A 25,888-nucleotide genomic window follows, 5' to 3' on the forward strand; every position below is an offset into this window, starting at 1 on the left:
GCGCATGCGCCCAGCAGGAGGGACGCCGTCTCTGTCGCGCCCTCTGCCGGCCACAGTCTGCACAGCCGCAGGCAAAGCCGGCTCCCCCGTCCGCCCCCAAACTCACCCCGCTCTCCTCTCCGCAGGGATGACGTGCCAGGCTCGGAGCTCCTACATCACCAGCGAAATCCTCTGGGGTTACCGCTTCACCCCGGTGCTGACGCTGGAGGACGGGTTCTACGAAGTGGACTACAACAGCTTCCACGAGACCTACGAGACCAGCACCCCGTCCCTCAGTGCCAAAGAGCTGGCCGAGCTGGCCAGCAGGGCGGAGCTGCCCCTCAGCTGGTCCGTGTCCAGCAAACTCAACCAGCACGCAGAACTGGAGACGGAGGAGGAGGACAAGAGCCCCGAGGAGCAAACGGAAAGGAATGGCGACGTGGCCAACCTGGAGAACGAATCCAAAGTGTAGGCCCTGCCGGGCAGCCCCTTCTAGCAGCTCCCGCCCCGGACGCAGCCTGCCCTGCCTTGTCTCTCATGTTCTTTCTTGTCTGTCTCTCGTACTTCGTGCTTTATTTACTTATGTTTGATTTTGACATTACCGGAATACCAATCTTCAAGGTGTAAAATATCTACCTGCCCTCTCTCAGTTGTTCAGCTTGACGAGGTAGCCAGTGGATTGGGTCCAATGCCAATGGGCCCGCTTTTGTGGCTCAAGCTTGGTCTCCTCCCCAAATACCAACTGTTAACTTCTAGGGATCAAACTACTTTTACCTGCATGCATTGTCCAATACCAGGCCACTCAAAAGGGCGTGTCGAAGTTTTTACCTGGGGTGTGACAAGTAAGGTCTCTGCTGCCTGTTTAATCACGAAGTAAGTTGCAGAGCGAGGCCTCCGCTGTGCAGATCCCGGCCTCCGCTGTGCAGATCCCAACACATTTTATTATGACAGGTGAGGTGCTGGCCCGCGTGGGCACAGCAGGCATAATACCCAGGTGAGCTCAAGACAAACTACTGTACATATACATATGCCTTATGTAATTATTTTCTTTTGGCAATTAGAAATAAACCCCAGCATGTACAAAAGTACTGTAGAACAGAACTTCTAAATAATGTACATAGATGTATCTTTAATGTAATTTCAGATATATAACTTTAGAAATAATTAGAAAAAAAAGACCCCCAGCATACAGTAGGCATTTCTGTTTCAGTTGCCTGTGTTTTCCACGTTATTTAAGGCATGGCCTTTGTTCTGGGTCCCTGCCTGGCAGTCCTTATGGTACTTCTCTGTCCCTCGCTGATCCTTTTGTTAAATCTAATAAGCCATAGGTCTGGTGGCAGTTGAGAGGTCTAGCAGATGGCAGGACCCACCACCAACACGCTGACATACTGTGACATGTTTACAAAATGGGTGTCATTTTTTAAAAGATAACGAGGGCCTCGCTGACTTTCCTGGGAGACAACGCCAGGAATGGGACACTCGGTGAGGTCACCAGTGTCCCACTGCTACTCTTCACATGAGCTGGTGCCCTTTGGCATACAACAGTTGAGGAGAGTTTTCTGTAAAACCGCTGATTCTCCAGCTGTTCCACCCCCAAACATGAGAAACCACGGACTGCTCAAAGGAGACGTGGTAAGTGAGCAGAAGGTGGTCTGGGTCTAACGCCAGGAAATTCAGGAAGGCGCGTTGCAGGCAACAGAATGTATACACTGACCTGTCAGATGCTTTCACCCCACCTGGCACTCTGAGGATGAGATCTTGCCTGTCCCCAGGGGCCTGTTCATCCACATTTCTTGAACTGGGATTTTTTTCTTCTTCTCCTTGTCCTTCTTCTTTTTCTAGTTTGCAGTGACCAGAGTTCAGTGTTCAAAGATTAGATAAACATTTTTTGTGACTGTCTAAGAGATTCTAGAGTGTGCCACTATTTAAAAATCAAATCCAAAGTGTCTTTCGATCAAAAGAGAACAAACAAACAAAAAAATGGCAGCCTTAACTCATTTTAACGTGCAAAGAGGAAGGAAAGGGAAAGAAGAGAAGAAGGGTATTTTGTATGGAAAATCTGAACTTCAAAATGAAACAAATAAGAAAAGAGAGAGAATCTTAGACAAAACCTCAGGGGCAGGTGGAGATTTTGCACTGTGACAGATCTTTCACATTGATTTTTGCATTTATAAACTGTTTGTTCTTTACCACAGTGGCCCATCATGAATATTCACTGAATGGATCCAAGTCTATTTTCAGCTCCTCCAGCTGTGCTCGGTTTGGGCGGAGGTGGCAGAGATCAAGCTGGCCGTCCCTCCGAGTCTCCCTCGCCGTCCCCGCAGGCTGCACGGCCTTTGCTCTAGACAGGGACCCTGTCTGCTGACAAGGACGCCCCAGCGCTAAGGAGAGCGGCTCCTCCCCTGAACATCCGGGGTCTCTTCCGCTGCAGAGACCTGGCATGGGGTACCGCTTTGGCACTGGCTCTTCGGAAACCCAAGCTGTCGGCTGTAGCCCTCTCCTGTGTTCCGCATTTCCTTGTTGGCATCGGTGATCTATCTGTTGAGTCACGTGTCCATCCCACGCACCCGTAGGAGGAAGTAGTCGAGGTGGAGGGTGCCCAGTACACCTGCCGCAGCCTGACCTTGTGGCAGCCTTAGGAAGGGCGCCCTGGCCTGTGTCACCAAGCGAGGAGGAGCAGGGGGCTCCAAAACATCTGTTCGGTTCACTCCTGAAAATCCACTGGGCCTTTTTAAACCCATTGCTAAGGCTTGAAGGACAAACACTTCCTGTGGTCGTGTTGCCTTTTCAGCTCGAGGCCTGATGGCCTCTTGCTGTGCTTTAGCAAAGAGATCGGAGACCTGGCCAGACCTGCACCGCAGCAGTTCCGCACCTGCGACAGGGCGCCCACTGTCTTGCTGTCACTGCACTTGGAGACAGTACTGGAACCAAATCTCGTTTTTTTGTAACGTGAGTTCTGAATCTGTAAAGGAGGCTGCTCCTGAAGGACCTTTTATTAGAATGTCCCTCTCAAACATGTCTATTTTTCTACAGTTATCGAGAACACAGTTTAACAGTGTATTTTGTGTCAACTGTTAAAATTTGGAACTGAAAGAAGTTCATTAAGACTGAATTTTCTAAGCAGTAAGTAGGGAATGGGGTTTTTTGCATTAAGACAGTTCAACAAAATTGACCCCACGATGTCTACCCTTTCTACTCCCGAGACCCAAGCCTCATTCCTGCACTCACTGTCTTAGCAAAGTGCGTGCTATGAAAACAAATAAGCTGATTGGAATGGGACAATAATCAATGAGGTCACCCTCAAGGAGATATTCTGGGCTGTTCGGTCGGTGTAGTTGAGTCAATTTTCCCTAAAGCCCGGTGGGATCCATGAGCTTGACAAGAACCTTGGACTGTAGGAGTCATTCGTCCCAGGTGACCCCAGTGTGGCAGAGGAAGGTCCTCCGGGAGCAAAGGGCAGGTGGAGCTGGAGGGGTGACTTCCTGGGAGTCCTCGGGGGGTTTTCACTTCTTCTGCCCAGTGAGAAGCGCACCTATCATCTTGAAATCAACTTCAAGCGATTAAGAAAATCACTCATTTCTTGGCTGTGCCAAGAACTGCAGGGCACACGGCCCTCTTTTGCACTAGCACACTTGCGGGTCCTGTGAGTCAGCCGTCTCCACGGGGTATTCCCCACAAGCAGCCGCTCTATGTCCGTGAAACAAAACACGCTCTCCCCACTCCCTCCTTCCCTCTGTCCCCTCTTCTCTTTCCCTAGTTGTCTGGTTGGAAAACACCCATCAGTCCAATTGGGTATCAGTTTCCCTAACAGAAATCCAGCTCTTGTCTCCAAAACTGTCAACCTACTTCTTAAGCACAACTTTCTCTTAGCAGGTTTAACCAACCTAGAACTCTGCTGTGCTCATTTGTCCGTCCTCTAATGGAGAAATTCTTTCTGACTTCATGTAAAAGTCTTAAGTTTTCAAGTCTCCAGAGCAACATTCTTATGCTTTCCTTCCCTGCATCTTCTAACATTTCTACTCTCTTGCTTTCCCCCAAACACCTGTTTTGTTTTGTTTTGTTTTTTAATTTAGATTCAAACCAGTATCTTTGGGCTTTTCAGAATCCAGTGGCAGAGGCGGGACTAGGTGGACAGAGAAAGAAAGCGTAAGAATGCTGTTGACTAGCTGAGAAGACACGATAGTAAGTCACTTCTGACACAGTTTGTCGCCTTTCTAGTTCTTCTGTCCTTGAATTGGGTGATTCTCTATGTGATTCAGAAGAGTCGGGAAGGCGGCTACAAATTAAACATCCCACTCGTGGCCACTGTCATCTTCTAGGATGATTTCCTCCCCATGGTTGACTATAAAGTGGAAAAACAAAGGTAACAAAAAAATAATATATAGCTCGTTGATATTACGTTACAATCCAGCCAATTCGTGTTATCTTGTTTCTAGACTTTATGGCAAAAATACTTTTAAGAAAATGTTATCCTTTGATTTAAAATTGAGTGAAACACATTTCTTTCCAACAGTTCTGCCCTTAATGTCTTAGAGGACTTTTGGATGCAGAGAGTCACCTAGAAGCCGGAATCCTGTCAGGGGTTTGTACAGTAATAACAAAACCATTTTGCACCCCATGTTGTGTGGTGAATTTCGAGCATCTGTACAGATCACCTCATTTCGTTCTAACCCACGTGGGAAGCTGAGTGTTATAATTTACATTGTTACAGATGGAAAATGAGAGTTTTGGCAAAGTAATTTCCCCAAGGTTACAAGACCAGAAAATCACAGATCCTGGTCCCGAATCCATATCACAAAGCTGTAAGCCAGGGGCTCTTTTTATTACCAAAAAAAAAGCTGGGCAGACCGAGTCTGTAAACAAGAAATTACCCTGCTGCCTGTTCCAGCACCATTTGTGAGCTAAGACTGATGTTTACATTTAGAAATGGTTGCGGGGAAACAAAGACTATTCTGTGACATGGGAAAATCGTGTGAAATTTTAATTCCAGGGTCCACAGATGAAGTCTGATTTGAGCACAGCCAGCCCAGGGATTTGTTTTGCCCGTGGCTGCTTTCAATCTCCACTAGCAGAGCTTAGTAACTGCAGCAGGGACATACATGTTTACTAGCTGGCTCCTTACAGGAAAAGCTCCTCCCAACCCCTGTACTGTAGTATTAAGGAGTATTAACTCTGAGTAACTAATGGTACTGATGGTACTACTGGGGATTGTATCGGTTTTTGTTTTTTGTTGTTGTTGTTGTTGTTGTTGTTTGGTACCGGGGATTGAACTTGGGTCCTTCCGCTTACAAAACAGGCAACCGAACCGCTGAGCTAAATCCCCAGCCCTGTATCATACTCTTAAGAGGCTCCTGGGGCCAGGGATTTAACTCAGTAGTTCCTCCACCTGCCTTGCAAGTGCGAGGTCCCAAATTTGATCCCCGGTACCCAAAAAAAAAGCTCCTAGGAATCTTGGAAGAGTGACACTCTTCTGGGCTAAATCTATCAGAGCCACTCCTAAATCTGTTTCAAGAAAACAGAACGAAGTTTCTGATAAAAGCGCACCTGCTTCACGGGCCTAGGGCGGGGCTCAGAAAGAAGGCTTCCTTTCCCTCTCAGGAGGCCCCTGGTCCTGTCTCGAACCCACTCCGTCCCCTCCCCTCCCCACTGAGGCCTCTGCCAGTCGCTCTCTGGAGGACTCACTACGTCCCCGAGATGTCTCTGCTTCCTTGCCCGTTTCCTCTAGCCTACAGCTCACAGGTGTTGCATGTGGGGAAGATGGCCTGGAACAGCTCGCCTGTGAGTTCGCGGTCCAGCCTCCAGCCACTCAGCTAGAGGTCCAGTGTGCGAATCCGGAATGAACTTCGCTCGGAAACCCCAAAGGCGCTCTGCCAAGAGCTCTGCGAGAAGAGAAGCCCGCAAGGCTTGCTGGACTGTGTGTCGCCTTCTGTGAAGCACAAGGTAACAGCTGTTAACCGTGGAGATGGTGGACGGATGGGATCCGGACCATGGGTCTGTGGATACCTCCATACGAAGTGACAGGCGTGTGAATAACTTGAAGTCGCTTGCGTTCTAAGAAAGCATTTCTAATGCCAGACACAGCCGGTTGAGTCCAGTTCTTTATCTTATTAGTTCTAGTGAAAGGCATAGCAAGTTCTCTTATGGGCACTTCCCTGGAAATTAGGGGGAAAAAAAATATTTTGCAGTGAATCCTTGTGTGTGTTGTCGCAGATCGAGGGTGGACTTGGCCCTGTGTCTAAAACTAAAATGAGCTGGGCGTGGTGAAGCACGCCCGTAATCCCAGCACTCGGGAGGCTGAGACAGGACAATTGCTATGAGTTCAAGACCAGCCTGGGCTACATAGTGAGTTCCAGGGCTGCGTCAACTACATAGTGAGACCCTGTCTCAAACCCCCAACCCCCCCAAAAAAATAAAACTAAGCAGACGAGGGTGTCTTGGAAGTAGACCATGCAAAAGCTTGGGAGCCTTCACCCCCATGGAAGAGAGCAGAACCACAAAGTGGGAGGAAACAAATTTCAAAGTTCAACACCATAAAACTTAAATAAATATAAAAGGAGCCAAACTTTACTTGGCCTCATGGCCTTGGCCAAACAAAGCTGCCTGCATCCACCTAATTCCAGTAGAAGTACAAAGGAAAGGAAGGTAAAATACCTTCCCAACACACAAGAATAGCTCCTTGGCATGATTAAGTGGTGGAGGTTTATCACTACCGACGAGTGTATCTGGAGGCCACTTTTAGACGCTGTTCTCCAGACCTGAGTCCTAGCGTGTCACGTGGTTGGACGGAGAATCAGGACTACACAGGTATCACTTCCAGAGGACGAAAGTGTCAACAGTTCTCACTGTCAGAGCTTGGCTGAGCATCTCAAGACTAAGGCTCAGCACCCACTATATTCACACCGATCGTAAATGCTGTGATGTCACCTTAGCCAATCTTTCTAAGAATAAGAAGGGCTGTTCTTCTCAGGCAGTATAAATACCCACTACCAACCAACACTAGTGAAATAAACGTGTGATTCATCATCGCTTCTAAAATCTTACTAGGAACCATATAAGGCAAGAGCGAGCTATCCCCAGAGCATACGATGAGACTTTTGGCGACTCAGTCCCTGGTCCAGGCTGTGTCTCAGGGCGAGGTCTGTCACCGCAAAAACATAACTCAGAAGGCATCGATGGGAGTCCCCGGGGTCTGCAGACTCTTCCCGGAGGAGGGAAGGTCCACGGTGAGATCTGCCGTGACAGACTCCAGCCTGGCATCGCCTCTTCGCAGTCCTGCTTCTGGGAGCGGGCGCAAGTGATGCCCTTCCTCAGCCTCAGGCAGGCCCAGGGCGTTAACCGTGCCCACCGCTGAGGCCGTGCGGGAGTGCCGGGTTCTGGCTCCTGCCCACTGGACAGTGAACCCAGGAAACTGAGTACCGGGAACTCTGTGTGTAAGCTGACATCAGCCAGCACCCAGTGGGCCCTGTGGTGACTGCTGACCCCAACCTGTAGTCTCCATTAACACCAGGGGCACCCACCCACGTGTACATCCAAGAAAGGTAATGCTAAAGCCAAAACAGACTTACGGAAATCCCGAAACAACTGATTTTCCCATTACAATTCAAAGTATTTCTGTGGGGTTTTTTCTACCGATACCTACTTCTTTGCCCCTCTAGAAACTCTCACCCTGGGGTATCATAATGACAGGCTCAGGCGGTCCCCAGGCCACACTTCTGCACCTGTCCCCACTTTTTAAGAAAGTCTGATGATTTGGTCTGTCTGAACCCACCCCACAATCAATAAAAATCTTGTCCTCACTTTCCCCCCGAGAGGGTCGCCGAACGCAAACAGCAAGGCAAGTGTCCCACCCGAACTCACAGGGCCCCCACCCGGATTGAGACACCAGGGACGCGATTAGGCTGCCCCGGGGACCTACGCGGCTTTTCTCAGGGCAGCAGATGCTCACGCAAGCATTTTCCCCCTCTGCCCTTTCTTCACCTCCCTGCTCATCTCGCCACCAACATTTGATCTTTCCTGGCGCTTCCCTTGAGGGTTCATTTCATTCTGGAGCAGTGGCCACCCGGCAACAACATGCACAGGGTTCTGAAGTGACCCAGATACCTGCCTGCGTTGGTACAATGATCCTTCCTCCCCCGTAGTCTGCACAGGCCGTGCTCTTGCTCTGGGGGAAACGCCTGGTGATCACAGGTAACCCAGGAGGTGCGGTGGCTGCTGCCATGGCAACCCCCAGCCTGTGGGCCAGGATCACTCTTGTGCAGGCTGGAGGCTGCTGGGGGCTGAGGCTCCAGGGATGCTCCACCTACAGACGGCCTTGGGGGAAGCCAAGGGGACAGGGTCCAGGGCCCCCGCAAGCATTCTGTGCCTGCTTAGGATGCCTTGAACTTAATAATAGCCATGTTGATTTCTGAAAAGCTATTTTCTAAACATCCTTCCCACACACACCCCAGCATTGCTTTTTTAAAAAACTCCCAAAACACATTCACATTCTCTAAAGTAACAAATGTCCACAGAACTGCCATATTCTTAATCATTAAGTAAACTCAGCCCACAAAATATTAAGAATGGCCCAAAACAGAGTTTCCATAATAAGCCCAAGGATAAATAAAAGCACTTCAAATTTTCACATGTAAATTCTTTTAGAAAACCTGATTTCAAGTCAAAGGCAACTCATTTTATCTCCAGGATGCAGTGCTCCCAGACAGCTGTGTCTCCCTGGACTTCTCATTTTCCATCTGGCTTTGATCCTGAGAACAGATCCATTTATACCAGCCTGGAAGGAGTAGAACTGAGCACTGATCCTTTCAAAGCTGGATTCGGTCCGGCCCCTGGACAGAGCAGAAGTAAACCCTGCTGACCAGGAAGAGCTCTGCAGAGAGGAGAGAGGAGAGATGCACCACCTAGACAGCCATGGCGGGGCTTTTCTGCCAGCTCATTTTCCAGTTGTGTTACAGCTGGCCTAAGATTGCGCGATTCCTGCCTGCTGGCGCCTCCAGACCTGTCCCCCTGGTACACAGCAAGGTGATGGCATTCTCAGACCCCTGTTCCCATTAACTCACAAAAAAATAAAACTCTGCCTTCCCATGTGCGCATGCACGCGCACACACACGCACGCGCACGCACACACACACACACTCGTATACACACTTCTTTCCAGTCAGCTATGAGTTGGTTCTCATAAGTAAATTCCCAGGAAACTCAAGCCTTAAGAGTGACAATCATGTTTCCCCTGCCATCACCGTGGTATTCAGTATTCTTCTTTAATCATACTGGACACTTTCCTCCCATGGGCCATAGAACAGCCTTTCTCTCTAAGCTCTGTGGGAACCCTGGACTCACCCCAGACGAGCTGTGGGGTTCTGGGTAATTCACTGGACTGCTTTGGATCATTTTCTCCTCTTCTTTTTCTTTTAATTGATAGATGCTATTTTATAGAGAAACTTTGGGTTCACAGCAAACTAAGCAAAAAGCACAGTGTTTCTGTGTGCCCCGTTAAAGACACGTCACACCACAGCGGTGTGTCCATTACAGGTGATGAATTCGCTCACCCTTGGGGTGGTACATTCTGTGTGTTTGTGCAAATGTCCAGTGACACGGATCCATCGCAGTTTCATACAGAGTGGTTCTGTGGCCCTAAAAGTGCCCCGTGCTCTGCTCAGCCCTGCCTGACGCTAGCGCTGGCGTCCACTGAAACCCTTCCCCAGCCGCCAGTTCTGCCTTTTTCAGAGTATCAGATCATTGGAATCACACACTGTACAGCCCTTTCAAATCAGATTCTTTCACCTCTCTCTTTTCAGGGCTTGGTCACGCTTTTATTTTTTTAGCACTGAACAATATGTCATTTCCTGGACGAAACACAGCTTACCTGTTCACTAAAGTTTTTGGCAATTATAAATAAAGCTCCTCTTAACATCTGTGTAGGTTTTCGTATGCACAGTTTTTCAGTTCATTTAGGCAAAAACCAAGCAACACTATTGTGCCAGTGTATGGTATGACTACACTTCTAGGCAACTGCCAAACTGCCTCTCAGAGGGGTCGGGCATTTAGACTCCGCCAGCCACGAGTGAGAGCTGCTGTTTCCCACACCCTCGCCCGCATTCGGTGTTGTCAGAGTTTCGGATTTTGGCCATTCTAATAGGTGTGCGGTCATGTTTCTTTGCGGTTTTAATCTGCTGCTAATATATATGATGTTAAACATCTTTTCCCATGCTTACTTTCCATTTCTGTATCCTTTCTGGCAACGCTGTCTATCCTGGTCTTTTGTCCACGTTATAATTAGGTGGTTTGTGCTCTTGTTGTTGAATTTTAAAAGCTCTCTTTATATTCTGGATAATAGTGCTTTATCGGACGTATCTTTCACAAATATTTTCTTCCAGTCTTGTGGTTTTTCTTCTCATTCTCTGACATTATTTTTTGCGGGTAAGTTTATTGATTTAGTTAAACCCAGTTTACCAACCACTCATTCATGGATCATGCCCTTGATGTTGTATCTAAAAAGTCACTACCATACTCAAGATTCTCTAAGTTTTCTCTTCTATCAGCTGCTAGAGTTATAATTTTACATTTTATGTAGTCAGTCTTTGAGAAGAGTTTAAAGTCCATGTTTAGATTCCTTTTTTTCCTTATGCAGATGTGCAATTGTTCCAACACCGTTGGTTGAAAAGATTCTTTTCTCCTTTGTCAAAGTTCAGCCATCTGTATTTATGTGAATCTACTTATGGGCTCTTGATTCGCTCCTTTTTGTTTATTTCCTCATTTTTTTCCCAATACTATATTGTCTTAATTACTGTGAACTTATACTCACTCTTGGGGCCTAGTGCTGTCAGTCTTCTGATCTTGTGAGGCTCCTTAAAAGTGAGTTGTCACTTCTGGGTCTTCTGTTTCTTCTTACAAACTTTAGAATGAGTTTGTATTATAAAATAACCTTCAGGGTGTTCGACTGCTAATGTAATGAATCTGTAGATCAAGTTGGAAGGATAAAGTACTAGACAAAACTGAGACTTCTTTCCTGTGTACACGGAATATATCTCTACTTGTTTAGTTCTTCCTAGTATTTTTCATCAGAGGTTTGTATATTTCCTCATATAGATCTTGTACGTTTTGTTAGATTTATACATAAGCATTTGACTCTTTGAGTTGCTAATTTAAATGGTAATGTGCTTTTAATTTCAAATTCCACTGTTCATAGATGGTATATAGGAAAGCAATTGTCTTTTGCATATTAATCTCGTACCTTGTACCCTTACTATAATGGATTATTTTTAAAATAGGAGAGTTTCGTCAGTTCTTTCAGATTTTCTATATAAAGAATCACATCATCTGCAAACAAGGTTCTGTTTCTTTTTTCCCAATCAGTACACCTTTCATTTCCTTTTCATGTCGTATTTCATTATCCAGTATTTCCCGTATCACGCTGAAAAGCAGTGCTGAACCGGGCACAGTGGCACAAGCCTGTAAATCCAGCTACACAGGAGGCTGAGATGCGATGAGTACAAGTTCAAGGTCAGCCTGGGAGAGGTGGTGAGAACCTATCTAAAAAAAGAGAGAGAGAGAAGAAAAGAAAGAAGAAAGGAAAGTAATGGTGAGAAGAGATCTCTGCTTTGTTCCTGATCCTAGTGAGAAAGTTTTGAGTTTCTCACTTTTGAGTATGATATAGCAAAAAAAAAAACATTTTGTGAATATAACTTATGAAGTAGTGGAATTCTCCATTATTCCTAGTTTATTGAGGATTTTTTAACATGAATCATTATTTGGATTTATCAAATTATTTTTCTGCATCTGTTGATGTGATCACGATTTTTCTTCTTTAGTCTGTTAATGTGGATTGCAGTAATTAGTTTTTGAATGTTAAACCAGTCTTATTTACCTGGAATAAATCCCACTTGATGGTGCTGCATATTTCGGTACTTTGTTAGACTCAATTCGTAAACATGTTGAGGATTTCTGTGTCTGCATTCATGAGGGATATTGATCTGAAGTTTTCTTTTCTTATAATATCTTCATCTGGTTTTGGTATTAATGTGATCCTGAACTCCCAGAATGAGTTTCAAAGTATTCCCTCTGCCCTTGTCCTCTGAAAGAGATTGTAAAGAATATGTATAATTTCTTCCTTAAATGTTAGGTAGAATTCACTAGTGAACCTATCTGGGTCTAGTGCTTTTTGTTTGGGAAAGTTATTAATCATTTGCTCCAGTTTTTTATAAACATAGGCCTGATCAGGTTATTTAATCCTCTGGTATTAGTTTTGGAAGATGATATCTTTCAAGGACTCCTCTATCTCACCTAGGTTAGCAAACTGATAGACAAAGGGCTGTTCAAAACTTTCCCTCATTATCCTATCAGTGTCCCTCCCTCTCTCCCTCCAATTGTTTTTTTTTTCAGTGCCAGGAATCAAACTCAAGGCTTTGTGAGTACAAGCAGATACCACTGAGCTAAATCCTGAACCTTCTCAGTGATCTTTTGAAAGAATAACTTTGTTTCCACTGATGTTTGTTTGTTTGTTTTTGTTTTTGTTTTTTGGTGCAGTACTGGAGATCAAACTCAGGACCTTGCGCTTGTGAGGCAGGTGTGGTGCCATTGAGCTAAATCCCCAGCCCCTGTTCCATTGATTTTTAATGAAATTCCTATCTTTAACTTCAATGATCACTGCTCTAATTTTTCTTTCTTTCCATCTGCTCACTCTGAATTTAATTTGCTCTTCTTTTCCTGAGATGCAAGCCCAGATGATCAATTTCTGATCATCTCTTCTCACACACTCATTCAATACTTTAAATTCCCCTCTAAGGACAGCCTTCTCTGTGCAAGCTGTATCTTCATTTACCTCAAAATATTTTTAAATTTCTCTTGCGATTTCTTCATTGACCACACAGCATTTAAAAGTGTGCCATTTAATCTCTCATAATGTAAAGATTTTTTTCAGCTATCTTTCTATTACTGATTTCTAGCTGAATTAATCTAGGGGCAGACCCTGTAGGATTTCTGTACTATAAAGGTGTTAAAGTGTGTTTTATGGCCCAGAATGTAGCGTTCCTTGATGAGTGTCCCTTGGATTTGAGAAGAACCTTAGTTTTCCCTGCTGTTAGTTTCTTTGTCTTGCTCGGCAGGCATCTGGGCCCCACAGGCTCTGTTTCTGTGACTCTGACATACGCTCCAATCCACATCATCATCATCAGTTCAAGTCCACACCACTCTTACCTCAAGCAGCCCCAGCTGAGTTTTTATGTCTTTCCCTTCTTATTGTTTCCCTGATTCCTCAGCTGGGAGCCATGAAATTCACCTGCCAACCATACACTTGTCTCCAGCAGCCCCTTGCCGAGCACACCCTTCTCCTTGCTCTCCCACCACCACACCTGGCAGAGAGATGCCAAATGAGGAAGATGCCCCTAGATAGATAAAGCATTACTAGACAAGCACTGTGGGCTCCTCTGTGTGGGAGAAACGCCTCAGTGAAGGTCAGAATCATTGACAGAAAATAATTGCACAGCTAACCCTTGAGGTTTATCCACCAAGCACCCACGGGTTATTGCAAGTTGGGTGTTTCCTTTTGTCTTGTTTTGTTTTGTTGTTGCGTTTATTTCTTGAGACTGAGTCTTGTTATACAGTCCAGGTAGCCTTGAGCTTGCTATGTAGCACAGGCTGGCCTCACACTGACAATCCTCCTGCCTCAGTCTCCTAAATGCTGGGATTACAGGCATGTACCACCACACTGAGCCTGGCATTTCTGGGGCCTTGTTTCTAACCTAAACCTAATGCTCTTCTCCCTGAAACATGCATCCAGGACCCTAGGCAAAAACATACATACTAAAGCAAATAGAACATAATTAAGGAAGCAAAAAGCTTAAAGTATAGTAACATTTTAAGCCAACTACTTTATTTTGGCCATATCATTCTTTTGACAGATATCACTCTTTTCTGCTTTATTTTAGTCATAGGCCAATAGTGGGATTTAGTGGCTATTTTCCTCCTATCAATTGAAAAATAATTAATTGAAAGATAATTTTGTATTTCCCAATAAAATAACAACATACAGTATCAACGCCCAAAATGTTTGCTAGGGCCTAGTAAAATATAGGACCTATTTCCTAAAATAGAAAGAAAATTATTCTGGGACGTTTACTAGTACTAAAGTCCACAGCAGTGCCAAAGTTTCGCTAGTCTTGTTAAATGTGAATCTGTGACGCTGAGGCTGAGAAGAAATCTCATCTGGAGGTTGCACGGTTGTAAACGTGAAATTTCTCACTCTGACCCATCCCACCCAACTCAGAGCAGAGTCCGGCAGCCACAGAAGGGGCCATTGGTCTGGGGGTGTCACTGAGGGGCCTGTGGAGGTGCTAACCCTAGTGTCCACTCCCAGAGAACATAAACGTTAAGGAGGAAAAAGGAAAAAAAGCTAAGACTTGAGAACTTGAGTTTTTGATTAACTGCTTACATCCTGCAGAGAAATAGTGTCTAGTTCCCAAGGTAGCAGGAAGGTCACCAATGCAGGACACTGGCAGACATTTTTATTTTTGTACCCCAGGGAGCCTAGCAGCCAACTTAAACTAGACCAGGAAAAAACCAATGTACTCAGAAAGACACCTGACACTCCTAATATTAGTGTCCCAAACATGCACGCACTTGACTGAATGTTGCCCACACTCAGTGAACCCTTCCAATGCAGGGAGTGATGCCCTAGGCAGAGGCTGTGACGACTCTGAGAGACTGATGTCCTGTCCACGTCCTCAACAAGCCCATGGCCGCCACCTCTCACAACGTCACACCACTGTTCTGAGTGCACTAGAACCACACGAAGCCTTGTGAACAAGCACTGATTCCATTTCACACAAAGAGAACCTGGGTCTATGTTAGGAATGAGGTGGCCCAATCCAGAGGGGTGAGTATTGCAGACGTGCTGGGACTGACAGAAAGCAAACAGGCTTCTGGGTAAGGAGTAGCAGATGGCATTGTGGGGAAGGAAGGGGCATCACTTCCAGCCAGGTGGGCTTTGGAAGAGAGAGACCCAAGGGGAAGGCACTTCCGGCTGAGGGCCCAGCATGGGAGTGGTCCAAAGACAGACACTCAGGGGATGGTGCCCAGGCCAACCTATAGGGTGGGAAGCTTACTGCAGGGTTTCATAAAACCTGCATTTGGAAAACTGGTGCTAACTTGCAGAACACCTGGAACTTCAGGCTAAGGAACACGGACTAGGGAAGGAATATCATCCAAGAATCTATTAATAAAACTACCACAGTGCTCAAAACACTCTTTAATCTTTAAGATTCAATGAAAATAACACTTTTCACTGAACAAAACCAAAATGTCCTCTGACACAATTGTCAGGCATTCTGAAATGATTCGGTGAATCCCTGAAAAACGAGAAAAAAATTTAGGGAAATTTCAGTGGTGTGCAGAAATACACTACATGTCCAGCAACATCATAATCAGAGTGGTTGTAGGAGAGATGCATAGATGCTGGAAAATGCAATCTATAACGCAGTTTTCTCTGAGCAGAACCAATGACCCTTAAGAGATGAATAGAAAAACAAACTGCATCTTTCAAAAAATCCAGCCAAGGCTTCTGACCTTTCTTCATGATTGAGAAACTAAGATTTGCTTCTGAGGTCCTTATTGCTAACCTGCCCACCACGCTTCTTAAAAAAGAGAGCCAGGTCGAGCTCCAGTACTGGTTTGGCTCCTGACCTTCCTTCCAGTCCTTTCATGAGTCCCTCTCCTTCACTCCAAATGTGTCTGTGCACGGACAAGACGAAAGCATGCTCAATGCGAAAGCACAAATTATGTATTGAGAAATCACTACAATGCCAAATTTTTTTAGAATAAAAAAATACATATAAGAACTCGCTGTGTGAGGGAAACTGTTTACATATTGAGGTGTTCCTCTCTTTTTTTGACTGGAACAAATAAAAAAATTTGATATGGCCTTGCTCTCTTCTTCACGTGTGTCTCTCCAAAGAAGCTGACATTTTGGCCACAGGTGGGAGCACAAGCTGTTTTCCATGTGCCACCCCTGGCCCCACCAGCACGCCATGGGGCCCAGGGACAGTGTCTTTGATTTGTGTCTTAGTCGCTTTCCTTGTCACTGAGACACAATACCAGACGCCCACAACTTACAGAAAGGTTGACGTTGGCTCAGGGTGTGTGGAGGATGCAGTCCACAGTCAGCTGGGAGGGCGGAAGGGCTGGGCAGAGGAGGGCATTCAAGGGCCCGAGGCCCAGGAAGCAGAGAGAAATCAAGGGAGGACCTGAGAGGGATAGGGACTCTTCCAAGCCACACACCCAGGACTCTCCCCCAACTCCGACAACAGAGTCTTCAAACAAAATGTTTGATAACTCACGGTAAAGCCCAGTGCCAGGATCAGCCAGTCACCCTTAAGCGTTCTCAGTGCCCAGTGTTCCCTTTTGTATGCATTGGTGTTGCAGGATCCTGGTGTCTCGGCTCCTGTCCTAACCCTGGAGAAACCTCAAAGCCAAGAGCTTAGCCTGCCATCCCCGTCCAGGTAGGCACAAAGGATCCAGCCTTTAAGATGGCGCGTGAGTCACCTTATGCTGTAGCGTGACCAAAAGGGCCACAGAAAAATCCACCAGGGCTAAATCTTTCCCCAGAAGCGGATGGTTGCTGAGACCAAACCCAGGACACCACGGCCACCCACTCCCTTGCCTCATGAGAGTCCACCCAGCGTCTCCCTTGCACCTGTCTCCTGCGTGCCCTGGTACCTGAGTGTCTGTCCCACTCAACACTCATCCAGTGAACAAAAACATGCAGAGACCCCCGGAAGGGAGGTCCCCAGCACTGCTTCTTGCTGACTGTTGCAGAGCTCCGTGTGCAGCCCCACAGGGCCTGCCTCCTGCAACTCCCGGTCAAAAATGTACCTGGAGCCAGGCAATCCCATCACTCTGGGAGGCATAGGCAGGAGGATCCCAAGTTTGAACCGAGCCTAGGCAACTCAGCAACTTAGCAAGACCCAGTTTTAAAATTTAAATTTAAAAAGCAGTCCAGGGATTTAGCTCAGTGGCTCCACCACCTGCCTCACAAGTGCAAGGACCCGAGTTCGATCCCCAGTATCAAAAAAAGAAAACAAAATTTAAAAAGGTCTCAATCCCGAGTACGGGAAAAAATGGGGGGGGCTTCATCCATGGCAGTGATTTCCACACTCATCTGCAGAAGCTTTTTCCTGGAAGCAAGGCCCCAGGAGAAGCTCATCATCTAAGGCAGACCCTGGGAGCCTCCGCCCGTCCTTGGAGCACAGGGAGAGAGGCTACGACACAGCACTCAGCCCCAACCCCTCTGAGAACCACTAAGCTCCACTCTCGGCTCCTCTCCAGCCCCCCTGACCCAACGGCTCCACTTCTAGACAGGCACAGGCCTGGCAGACCTTCAACATAGTGCTCCTTCTTCCTGGGACATGACTCTAGAGCCGTCCAAGGAGCTCGGATACCCTTCCCTGACCCTCCACACCAGTGAGCTTCCAAGACTAGGTGTGCAGCGAAGAGTAAGCTAACACGGCTCTGCGTGCCTGCTCGTCTGTCGTCCCCATAGGCGACAGAGTTCTCGACTGTCTCATTCATCTGTGTCCCAGGCATCTTTTGTGATGCTGCGCACTTTGCTCAGTGCTTATTCATTGGATGGGTAGGTGGGCAGGGAGCTGGGCAAATGAGTGAGCAGGGGCGTGGGTACGTGGATAAATGAGTGGCTAAGGGGATGAGTGGGTGGTGTGTAGATGGGTGGACTGTTGAGTGGGTAGACGGGCGGGTGGACGGTTGAGTGACAGGTAGATGAACGAGTGAATGATGGACGGATGGGCAGACGGACCAGTGGATAGGTGGGTGAAGGAGTGACTGGGCGGGTGTACGGATAGGTGGGTGAAGGAGTCGGTGGATGGGTAGCTGGGTGGAGGCGGGGGTGAATGGAACATTCAGAGTTTGCTATTCAGGCAACTACAGCAGCCACAGAAACTCCTACTATTGCTCTCAGAATTGTATTATACTATGAAAATCTCACGCTGCCGGCTGGGAATTATTATTCGGTGCTGCCTTTCATCTACAACACATCTGTTTATTCCACCAAAGTGTCTTGACATTTTGACAAAACACACCACACTGCTTACACTGTCACTTGCCCTTAAGGGGATTTCTGGGAGATTCATTAGTTTACATTATTTAAAGAGCTCTTGTCTAATCGTTGCTCTTTACTATGGCCCTGGTACGTACAACCAGGAGGATGTGCTCCAACCCCAAGGCAAGACACGCCCCCCTGACCCGAATACTGGGCTTTCACACTCACGCATGGCAGGACCCATAGGAGGGGTGGACACCACGCCCAGTAGGACTGGGAAGAGCCAATGGGGAGGGACTCTGAGCAGCAACTCCTGCCAGTGCTAAAGCCTCCTGGAACCCCACCTCTGCTGTCCTCACCCAACACAAACTCACACATCCTTTTACAGCTGTGACTGCATAGTGTGATCATCCTTCTCTTATAAATAAATACATTATTTTTGTCTTCCCACTGGTTGCTTGTGTTACAGTTTTTCTAAATTCCAGCTTCATGGGTATTTTTTCCCCTCTATCTCTCTAAAATCTGAAATCATCTCCAAAGGGAAGATTTGAAGGCTAACTTCCACCCCAGAGGAGGCTTTTCCCAGACCCGGCTCTGTCTCCCTGTGCCCCGATGTCACAGGAATCCATCCTAAAGACAAGACCGGAAAAGCCTAGCTCCTCAAACCCCTGCTGGTCCCCACCACATCTGGGTAAACTGAGGACAGACCGGGCTTGCTGGAGGCCACAGTCAAGAAAGAGTTTAGGTCTCATTTCCAACTTCTCCCCCACAAGATCAGTCTCAAAAGAACATTGTTTTCCACTATTATAGACTTGTGATGAACGGATTAACTCCTCCCCTGAAGGCCACGACCACTCACTGGCTCCTTAGATCTGGGTGCAGGGTGTTCTCTTATCTAAGCTTTAAAGTCCTGAAGCCTCCTATTTTCTAGCTGAGAAAACCAAGACTCGGATTAAAAATTGAGCCCAAAATTCCACTGCAAAGTGCAATTTGTAACCATACAATCCTAACAGTGCATTGAAAGTGTTGCTGCCAGTTACACAGTACACAGCCTGAGAGGTATCAAGAGGAAGAAGCCCGAACCAGCACCAGCCATCATACCGCCCACCACGGGGACAGGGTGACGGGGCTCATGCTGGAGGGGACAGGGGAACGAGTGTCACAGCCACGACACTGAGGCCAGGAGGAGCAGCGCCCTGGCTAGCGATGGCGTCAGTGACCTCCTCGGCTGGGCCACTCCACTGACACGAGACCCTGGTGGTCGCTCTCACAGCTGTCCCTCAAGCAGGACACGGAAAGGCCACTGCATCCACCTCAGGCCACACCGGGGCAGGCCTCAAGGCAATTGAGAGTTGGTGAGCGGGGCCCACCCCATGCTGTCCTTCCCTAAGCCCTGGAAAGGCCTCGCGGAGAGCTCTGAGTGATCACCGGGGAAGGGAATCCCAGAGCCCGGCCTCCAGGGAGCCCTGCACTGTACCCCAGACGGACCAGCAGCCAAGAGCTGTGGGGCTCCAGCCGAGCCGAGCTACGGTGGGCTTGGACCCACTCTCAGCAGCCCAGAGCTACACCTCCAGGAAGACTCCAGGCTCAGTGCAAAACATGGCCATAATTTAAAACAAAGTTTTATAAATGCACCATTAAATCCATGAAAAACAAGTTTGAAAAGTACTCAAAATCCATTCCTTCCATGCCATTCCACCATATTCTCTACTACGTCCTTGGACCACGGACGCCTGTGGTACCCGGGAGGTGGAGATACGCAGGGGAGAGCTGTCACACAACCCCTCCTGGCTCCAGATTCAGTGGCCGCAAGCTGGCAGCTGAAAATGGGTCATGGTGGGATATTTACAACACACAAATGGGCACATATTATTACGGCCTCCGTTTTCCTGAGTCCGTCTGAAGCATTTGCCAGAACCAACAAGAGATGACTCTGAAAGACAGTGGAGAAGGTAAATGTTTTCAGGAGACCTAACTTCAGGAGCTCTCTCATTGTCCATACGGCACTGAAGGAGAAAAGGCTGGGACACATCATGGCCAGGGGTGGGGAGGGCGGCTAACTGGGGCCCCAGAAGCAGCACGATGACGATCAGGATGAACGCGCTGGCTAAGAAGACTCTGGATTAAGCGCCAAGTGTGTGAATGCTGTGTCTCGAGGAAGTGCTCACTAGGACTGCACAGAGGAGGGGCTCTCGGTCCCCTGGAAGACAAGAAGATTCAGCCAACAGTGAGGAGCACCGGGGGAAGTCACTGGTTGCTAGGGAAAGGTGGGACCACATTCAGCCATTCCTTCTCATCCAGATAGAAAAATCCACTTCAGGGGGTCAGGCGGACTCAGGGCTCACGGGATGACCACAGAGAAGGAGCCAAAGGAGTCAGGGCTGAATCCCTCAACACACCTCCTTACTTCTCCAGGGAGAAGGGTGGCTCAAGGTCCGAGGGACTCTCACCTCAGCTCATCCCCTCGGACTCGGGAAGAACTTATCCTGTGACACAGCCGGGCCACCTCCTTGGTCCTACTTTGTTGCTCTGCTGAGAATCCCAGAGCATCCTCCAGGGAGATAGCGGAGAGGATCCACATGGCGAAGCTCTTGAGGGAACAGCTGAGGTCTAGGCTGTGATCTCCACTCTGAGTGCCCCATGCAAACCTGATGCCCTCCCGGGACACATGGGGGAGTCCTTGGGGCCAGATGCGCCGTCTGAGTCACCCAGGGCCAGGTTGCCTGGGTTTGTCCCCACTGATCTCAGCTTACCTGGTAGGTGTGCGGTTGAGGCAAAGGTGCTGAATGATGACAGAATGTTGAGCTTCTGACACACATTAAAAGAGACACCCAAGAGCTCAGCCATGTTGCCCAGGGAACGGCCACCCTCACCGCTTCCTGTCAGACACCTTTCGGCCTCTTCACCTGGAGAGCTACTGAAATCATCCTTCACCATTCTAGGGGGCAACTTTGCCTACTGCCTAGCCCTGCCCCGGCTGGATGAGAGCCCCATCAAGATTGAATGTCCCAGGAATGCACTGCTGCATAGAATTCCACACTGAACACAGAGGCTTTGAACTATTGTTTTGCTCACGATTCTGTGGGTCCAGAATGTGGGGAGGGCAACGCCGGGGCAGTGTGTCACGAAGACACATGCTGGGTGCCTCCACTCTCTGGGTTTGCTCTCTGTCTGCAGTTCCCCGGGATTTGCCCAAGACCAGGGCTCTCCACAGCACGGACGTCTCCATATGATCCCCTTCTTAAAGGACAGCAACTACCATGGGGTGAGAAGCCAAGCTGTTCAGGGAGAGGTAACGCCAGAGACTCCCTCTGTGTCCACACAGACAGGCTCAGGGAGTGGGACCCCACCGTGGACGTGCCAGGTCCACATGCAGGAAGGGCATGCACATGGGAAACTCCGTGCCATCGTCCTGGAAAAGCACAACCTGCCAACACTAAGTCTTCTCCTTCCTACTGAGGCAGGGCTAGGGAAGGGCTTGGTGAGAAGGTCCAATGCTCAGCCCAGTTCTCCCTACTCCTCCTACTTCACACCCACTGTGGCTTCCTCTGCTCCCTTTCCCATTGCTGGTGAAAGTTGCAATGAGAAAAGCTCACCATATTTGTAGCAGCCCAGATGGAGGGATCTTTTATCTCCCCAGCGGAAACACTGGAGTCAAGATCTGTTCGTGTCCTCCTGCGTTTTCAGCAGGGCTGAAGGCACAAGAGATGTCCTTTGAAACCCTACAAACCCAGCATCGGCTCTTACTGCTACAAAATGAGCAACCAGCGGGTGGGCTTCCATGAGCCCTGAAATTAGAAGCCAGCAGAGAGAAATGCAGTCAGATGGGTACACAACAGGGCCCAGGTACGCAACTGATGCCAAATGGAATCCGGGCCAACATCCCCAAGGCTTTATCCATGCTGCTAGGAGAGTGGCAGGGGCCAGCGGTCCAGAGAGACAAACCTAGGTGGAACCCAGCTCTCCACCTACACCAACTACGTGGCTGGCAGTTATGAACTGATACCCGAGCAGTGCCTCCACCCACCCAGGGTTAGCCCAGACTGGATGCCCATTCATCCACAACTCACATCTCTGTGCACAGAGTGATAGCCGTTAGGTGATGCACTCTGCCTCTGTCCGGCTGCAGAAGCCCAGACGACCTATTGACAAAGCACCTCCCCACCAGGAGCAAGGTGCCCGGCTGTCCTTGCTCGCCACACCCTTGTCCCCAATGAGTGGTGAGGTGGGAGTCTGCACTCAGGCCCTCAGAAGGGGAGTGAAGTCTCTATAAGGCCCGCAAGGACACAGGACCGAAAGACCTTGATCTGAGCTTTTTGCAGCCCCCACCGAATTCTTGCATTTAAATAAAGTGTGATTAAAAGAATAAGTTTTTAAAATGTATTGCAGTAAAAGATTCACTGCTACACACTGGGGACCTCTGAAACATTACTGGAAACCTCTGTAGTAGGCTCCAGTCTCCTGCTCAGTATAGGACGCAGGCCTGAGAAAGAAAACCTAAAAGACAGAACTAAGAGAGACAGGAACAGGGGCACCAGGATGGCCAATGCCAGTGCAACCAGCAGAGGCACTGGCCAGTCCAAGCCGCTGATTTTTATTGGTCATCGATGTGGGTAAAGGCGAGCTCCGTGCAAGGGCAGAACTACGTGTGAGGATGAGCAGTCCTGTGGTTTCTGTGAAAATTAACGCAAGCAAGGCTGGTGAAGGGCGAGACAAAGCACTCTCCAATTAGGAGCAGAATAGATAAGACATATGGTTGTAATTCCAACACTGTCCTTCCAGTGAGAAGGTCTTAGTTATGGGAATGGAATTTTGGTGTGAATTTTTCTGACCTCCGCACATAGGCTTCAGCTGGACTCGTTTCTCCAAACCAGCTAATTGTGGGGTTCACTCTTCACAGCCTGCACTGCTCACAGCCTGCTTTGGGGCATAATCCATATTGCGGTCTCCCACAGCCATAAACCCCCTGGAAACCCTCCCCCCTCGCTTCTGGAACACCTTACCCCACCGTTCTTACCTCTTTCTGCAGTAGCTCTGGAGTGTCTTTCATTGTGCTGTTATGGCGGCTTCGGTGCCCTGAGTCGATTCAAAGCATTTCCCTTTCACAGTTATGCTGAGTCTGGAGAAGAGCCAGGAATGGCACAGTGCCCGATCCAGCGAGTGAGATGGGTGAGGACATGGTGTCATGTTTTTATGAGCTGCTTTTCCTTCGGATGGCAGCAGCATTCACCATATTTTTTTATTACACCTAGTAGAGACACAATATTGGTGCCCTCATAAAACAAAACTGTTCATAATGATGGACGTTTATGGTCTATATTAATATGTTACATTTCAGTGTCATATTAATGATCAGTAGGATTGGCTATTAGTCATCTAAGGGCTACAGAAAACCCATTGCTCCTGATATAATGCTGTCAGTCAGGAGTATTATCTTGTCATATAAAACAAAGGAGTACGTTATCTTGTCAATTGCTAAACTCATCAAAATTCTAACTTTCTATTATTCTAAGTCTTTTGTCATTCACAGTTCTGATTCTTTGAGATTTTTATAATCAGATTAATGGGGAAAAACTCTAACAAGTGTTACTAAAAATGGTTTAATTATTTTGATAAAACTAATATAACAAAAAATCATTTTCTGATTCAAAACAGTCATACAAATTGAATTTGGCTTGCTCTGGTTGAATTTGTACTATAGTCACCCCTTTTTGAGCAATATAATTGTCTTAAAATACTACAAAAGTACAAGCCCCAGAAAAGAGATCCAGCCCAAAGTTCTGGGATGTTTGGGTTTTTTTTGTTTGTTTTTGTCTGGGTTTTTTTGAGATAGGATTTTGCTATACGGTTCAGGCTGGTCTTGAACTCACTATGTATCCTAGGCTGGCCTCAAACCCACAGAGATCCTCCTGCCTCAGTCTCCTGAGTGCTGGGATTACAGGCATGTACCACCATGCCTGGCCCCTAATGTTATAAAATGTTGACCATCACCCACAAAACAGGCAAAATTAAACTCAACAATAGACTCCAGGTAAACTTAGCCTAAGAGCTATGGCTTTCAAACTTTGGTGTTACTCAAATATAGTAAAAAAAGAAAAAAGAAAAAATGTCTATGGCACTGACTCTAAATTGTCAGATGCTCCCACACGGGACCAGCTGAAATCAACAGCTAGAACAGTATTCAGGCACAAAGGACCATGAAAAGGGTGATAAAACAGCAGTGCCTTCAGGAAAACTTTCATGAAGACAGAAAGGATAAAAACACAACTAAAAACATGAGAACTCTCAAAACCATAGAGGAGTTGCTAGCATCAGTCCCTCCAAAAGACAGATCAGAGCCAAGAAGTTATAATAAGAGAGTTTTTATGCACAGGTGCCTGATGATAACTATCACAAAGGACTCTGCCAAAATCCTAAGTTTGGCCTGAACAGATTTAAAAACGATCTAACAGAACTGTCAGGAAAAGCTCAGCTTCTGACAAGGCTCCCTTCAGCCTTGCCCAGGTCTCCACCACCTCAAAGACTGGTTCGCCAGCCGGAGTGGTGATTCAAAGCCACAGGCAGTCTAGACGTGCTAAGTGCAGTACAGGGAGGTCACGGCCTGGCTGTGAGAGAGCGAAGCGGTTACTATGCCAGCCGCTCAGGTGTTCACAAGCTGTACTTACTCTCAAAGATCAGGCATCCCGACTGAAAGGGCTAAACGGTTGGTCCTCTTGGAAATATACTTGGGGATGGCTCGCCTGGTTACTAACTACCCTTTCTTGGCCTAAGAAGACAGCTGGGAGAGAAGGGGGGCCCACCTTGGAGTAGATTTGGGGAACTGGATCTACCATCTGAGTTAAGTCGGCCCGGCCCAGGCAGCCCCGGTCTAAGCACCATGGGAGGAGCACCCGGTGGCCCAGCTTAGCGCAGGAGGGCCCCGCGCATGCGCACGGTGGTCTTCCGAGCCCCGGGCGACGCCTGCCCTGATCACCGCATCCCTGACCTCGCAGGTTTGGCCCCGGGGGCCACGGGCGCCATGACAGCTCCTCCAAGGGCCTCACAAAGCCAAGAGCCCCACGGAGGGGCCGAGTCAGCCGCTCACAGGGGGAAACGCACCCCAGAGCAAACCCTCGATCCTGCCCCAAAGCCTGGAGTCTAAGACCCCAGCACCAAGCCCCACAGAGCTGTGAGCTCTCCTCCCGGCTCCCCGCCCTGGGAGGCTCCTGTCTTTCCGCCTTCACGGAAATCATTTATTTCTAAAAAGAACCCCAGTTGTGCAAGAAATAATACCAAGAATCAACAAAACGGCTTAAAGGAAACCACCAACAAAGTGGCGAGACAACCTACAGAATGGGACAAAACAATTGCCAGCTTCTACTCAGACAAAGGACTAACGCCTAGACTATATAGAGTTTTTAAAATTGGACTCACCAAGCTTAAAGGCACAATTTTTTTAAATGGGCATCTGAAATGAACAGACATTTCTGAGATGAAGAATTACAAACAGCCACTAAATACAATACGTGAAAAAATATTTCAACATCTCTGGCCATTAGAGAGATGCAAATGAAAACAACACTAAGACTCCATCTCACTTCAGAAAGAGTGGCCGGCATCAAGAAATCAACCAATAATAAATGCTAGAGAGGCTGCTAGGGGAAAAAGGAACCCCTCTCCACTGTTGGTGGACGTGTAAACTGGGAAAACCACTATGGGAATCAGTACGGAGATTCCTGAAAAAACTAAAAATAGATGTTCTATTTAACTCAGCTAAATCTTGAAAGCAGCCTGTATGTACATCAACAGATGAATGGAAAGAAAAAGTGGTATTTATATATAATGGAATATTACTCTGCTATTAAAAAGGATAAATGAGGCATT

At 47.6% G+C, this 25,888-nt stretch overlaps 1 protein-coding gene and 1 long non-coding RNA gene across 7 annotated transcripts in view; one reads left to right on the forward strand and one right to left on the reverse strand.

The window, feature by feature from the left end:
* Kcnj6 (potassium inwardly rectifying channel subfamily J member 6) overlaps positions 1–23,049 on the forward strand; it is a 232,191-nt gene extending 209,142 nt beyond the window's left edge. Inside the window, exons 4-8 of one of the 6 annotated variants that reach the window (XR_782626.2) lie at positions 126–4,342; positions 4,493–4,561; positions 5,705–5,919; positions 16,393–16,469; positions 18,566–23,049. Coding sequence is in view for 1 of the 6 variants with exons in the window: in XM_010636557.2 (XP_010634859.1) it covers positions 126–451 (326 nt within the window). In the remaining 5 variants the exon portion in view is untranslated. Of the gene's footprint in view, positions 1–125; positions 5,240–5,704; positions 5,920–8,661; positions 11,293–16,392; positions 16,470–16,575; positions 16,902–18,565 lie in introns of those variants that run through there. The other 5 variants (XR_004514228.1, XR_004514230.1, XR_004514229.1 and 2 more) reach the window with 5 other exon arrangements.
* On the reverse strand, positions 11,477–23,125 carry LOC104870791. Its single transcript, XR_004514232.1, has 3 exons — positions 23,043–23,125; positions 11,843–12,049; positions 11,477–11,508 (listed from the first exon to the last, which is right to left on the reverse strand). It is a non-coding gene; the product is annotated as an uncharacterized LOC104870791 (long non-coding RNA).
* Between the last annotated feature and the right edge of the window lie 2,763 nt (positions 23,126–25,888).

This window comes from Fukomys damarensis, unplaced genomic scaffold (genome assembly GCF_012274545.1).
Source record: "Fukomys damarensis isolate Sample0158 unplaced genomic scaffold, DMR_v1.0_HiC HiC_scaffold_24, whole genome shotgun sequence".
NCBI classification, from domain to species: domain Eukaryota; kingdom Metazoa; phylum Chordata; class Mammalia; order Rodentia; family Bathyergidae; genus Fukomys; species Fukomys damarensis.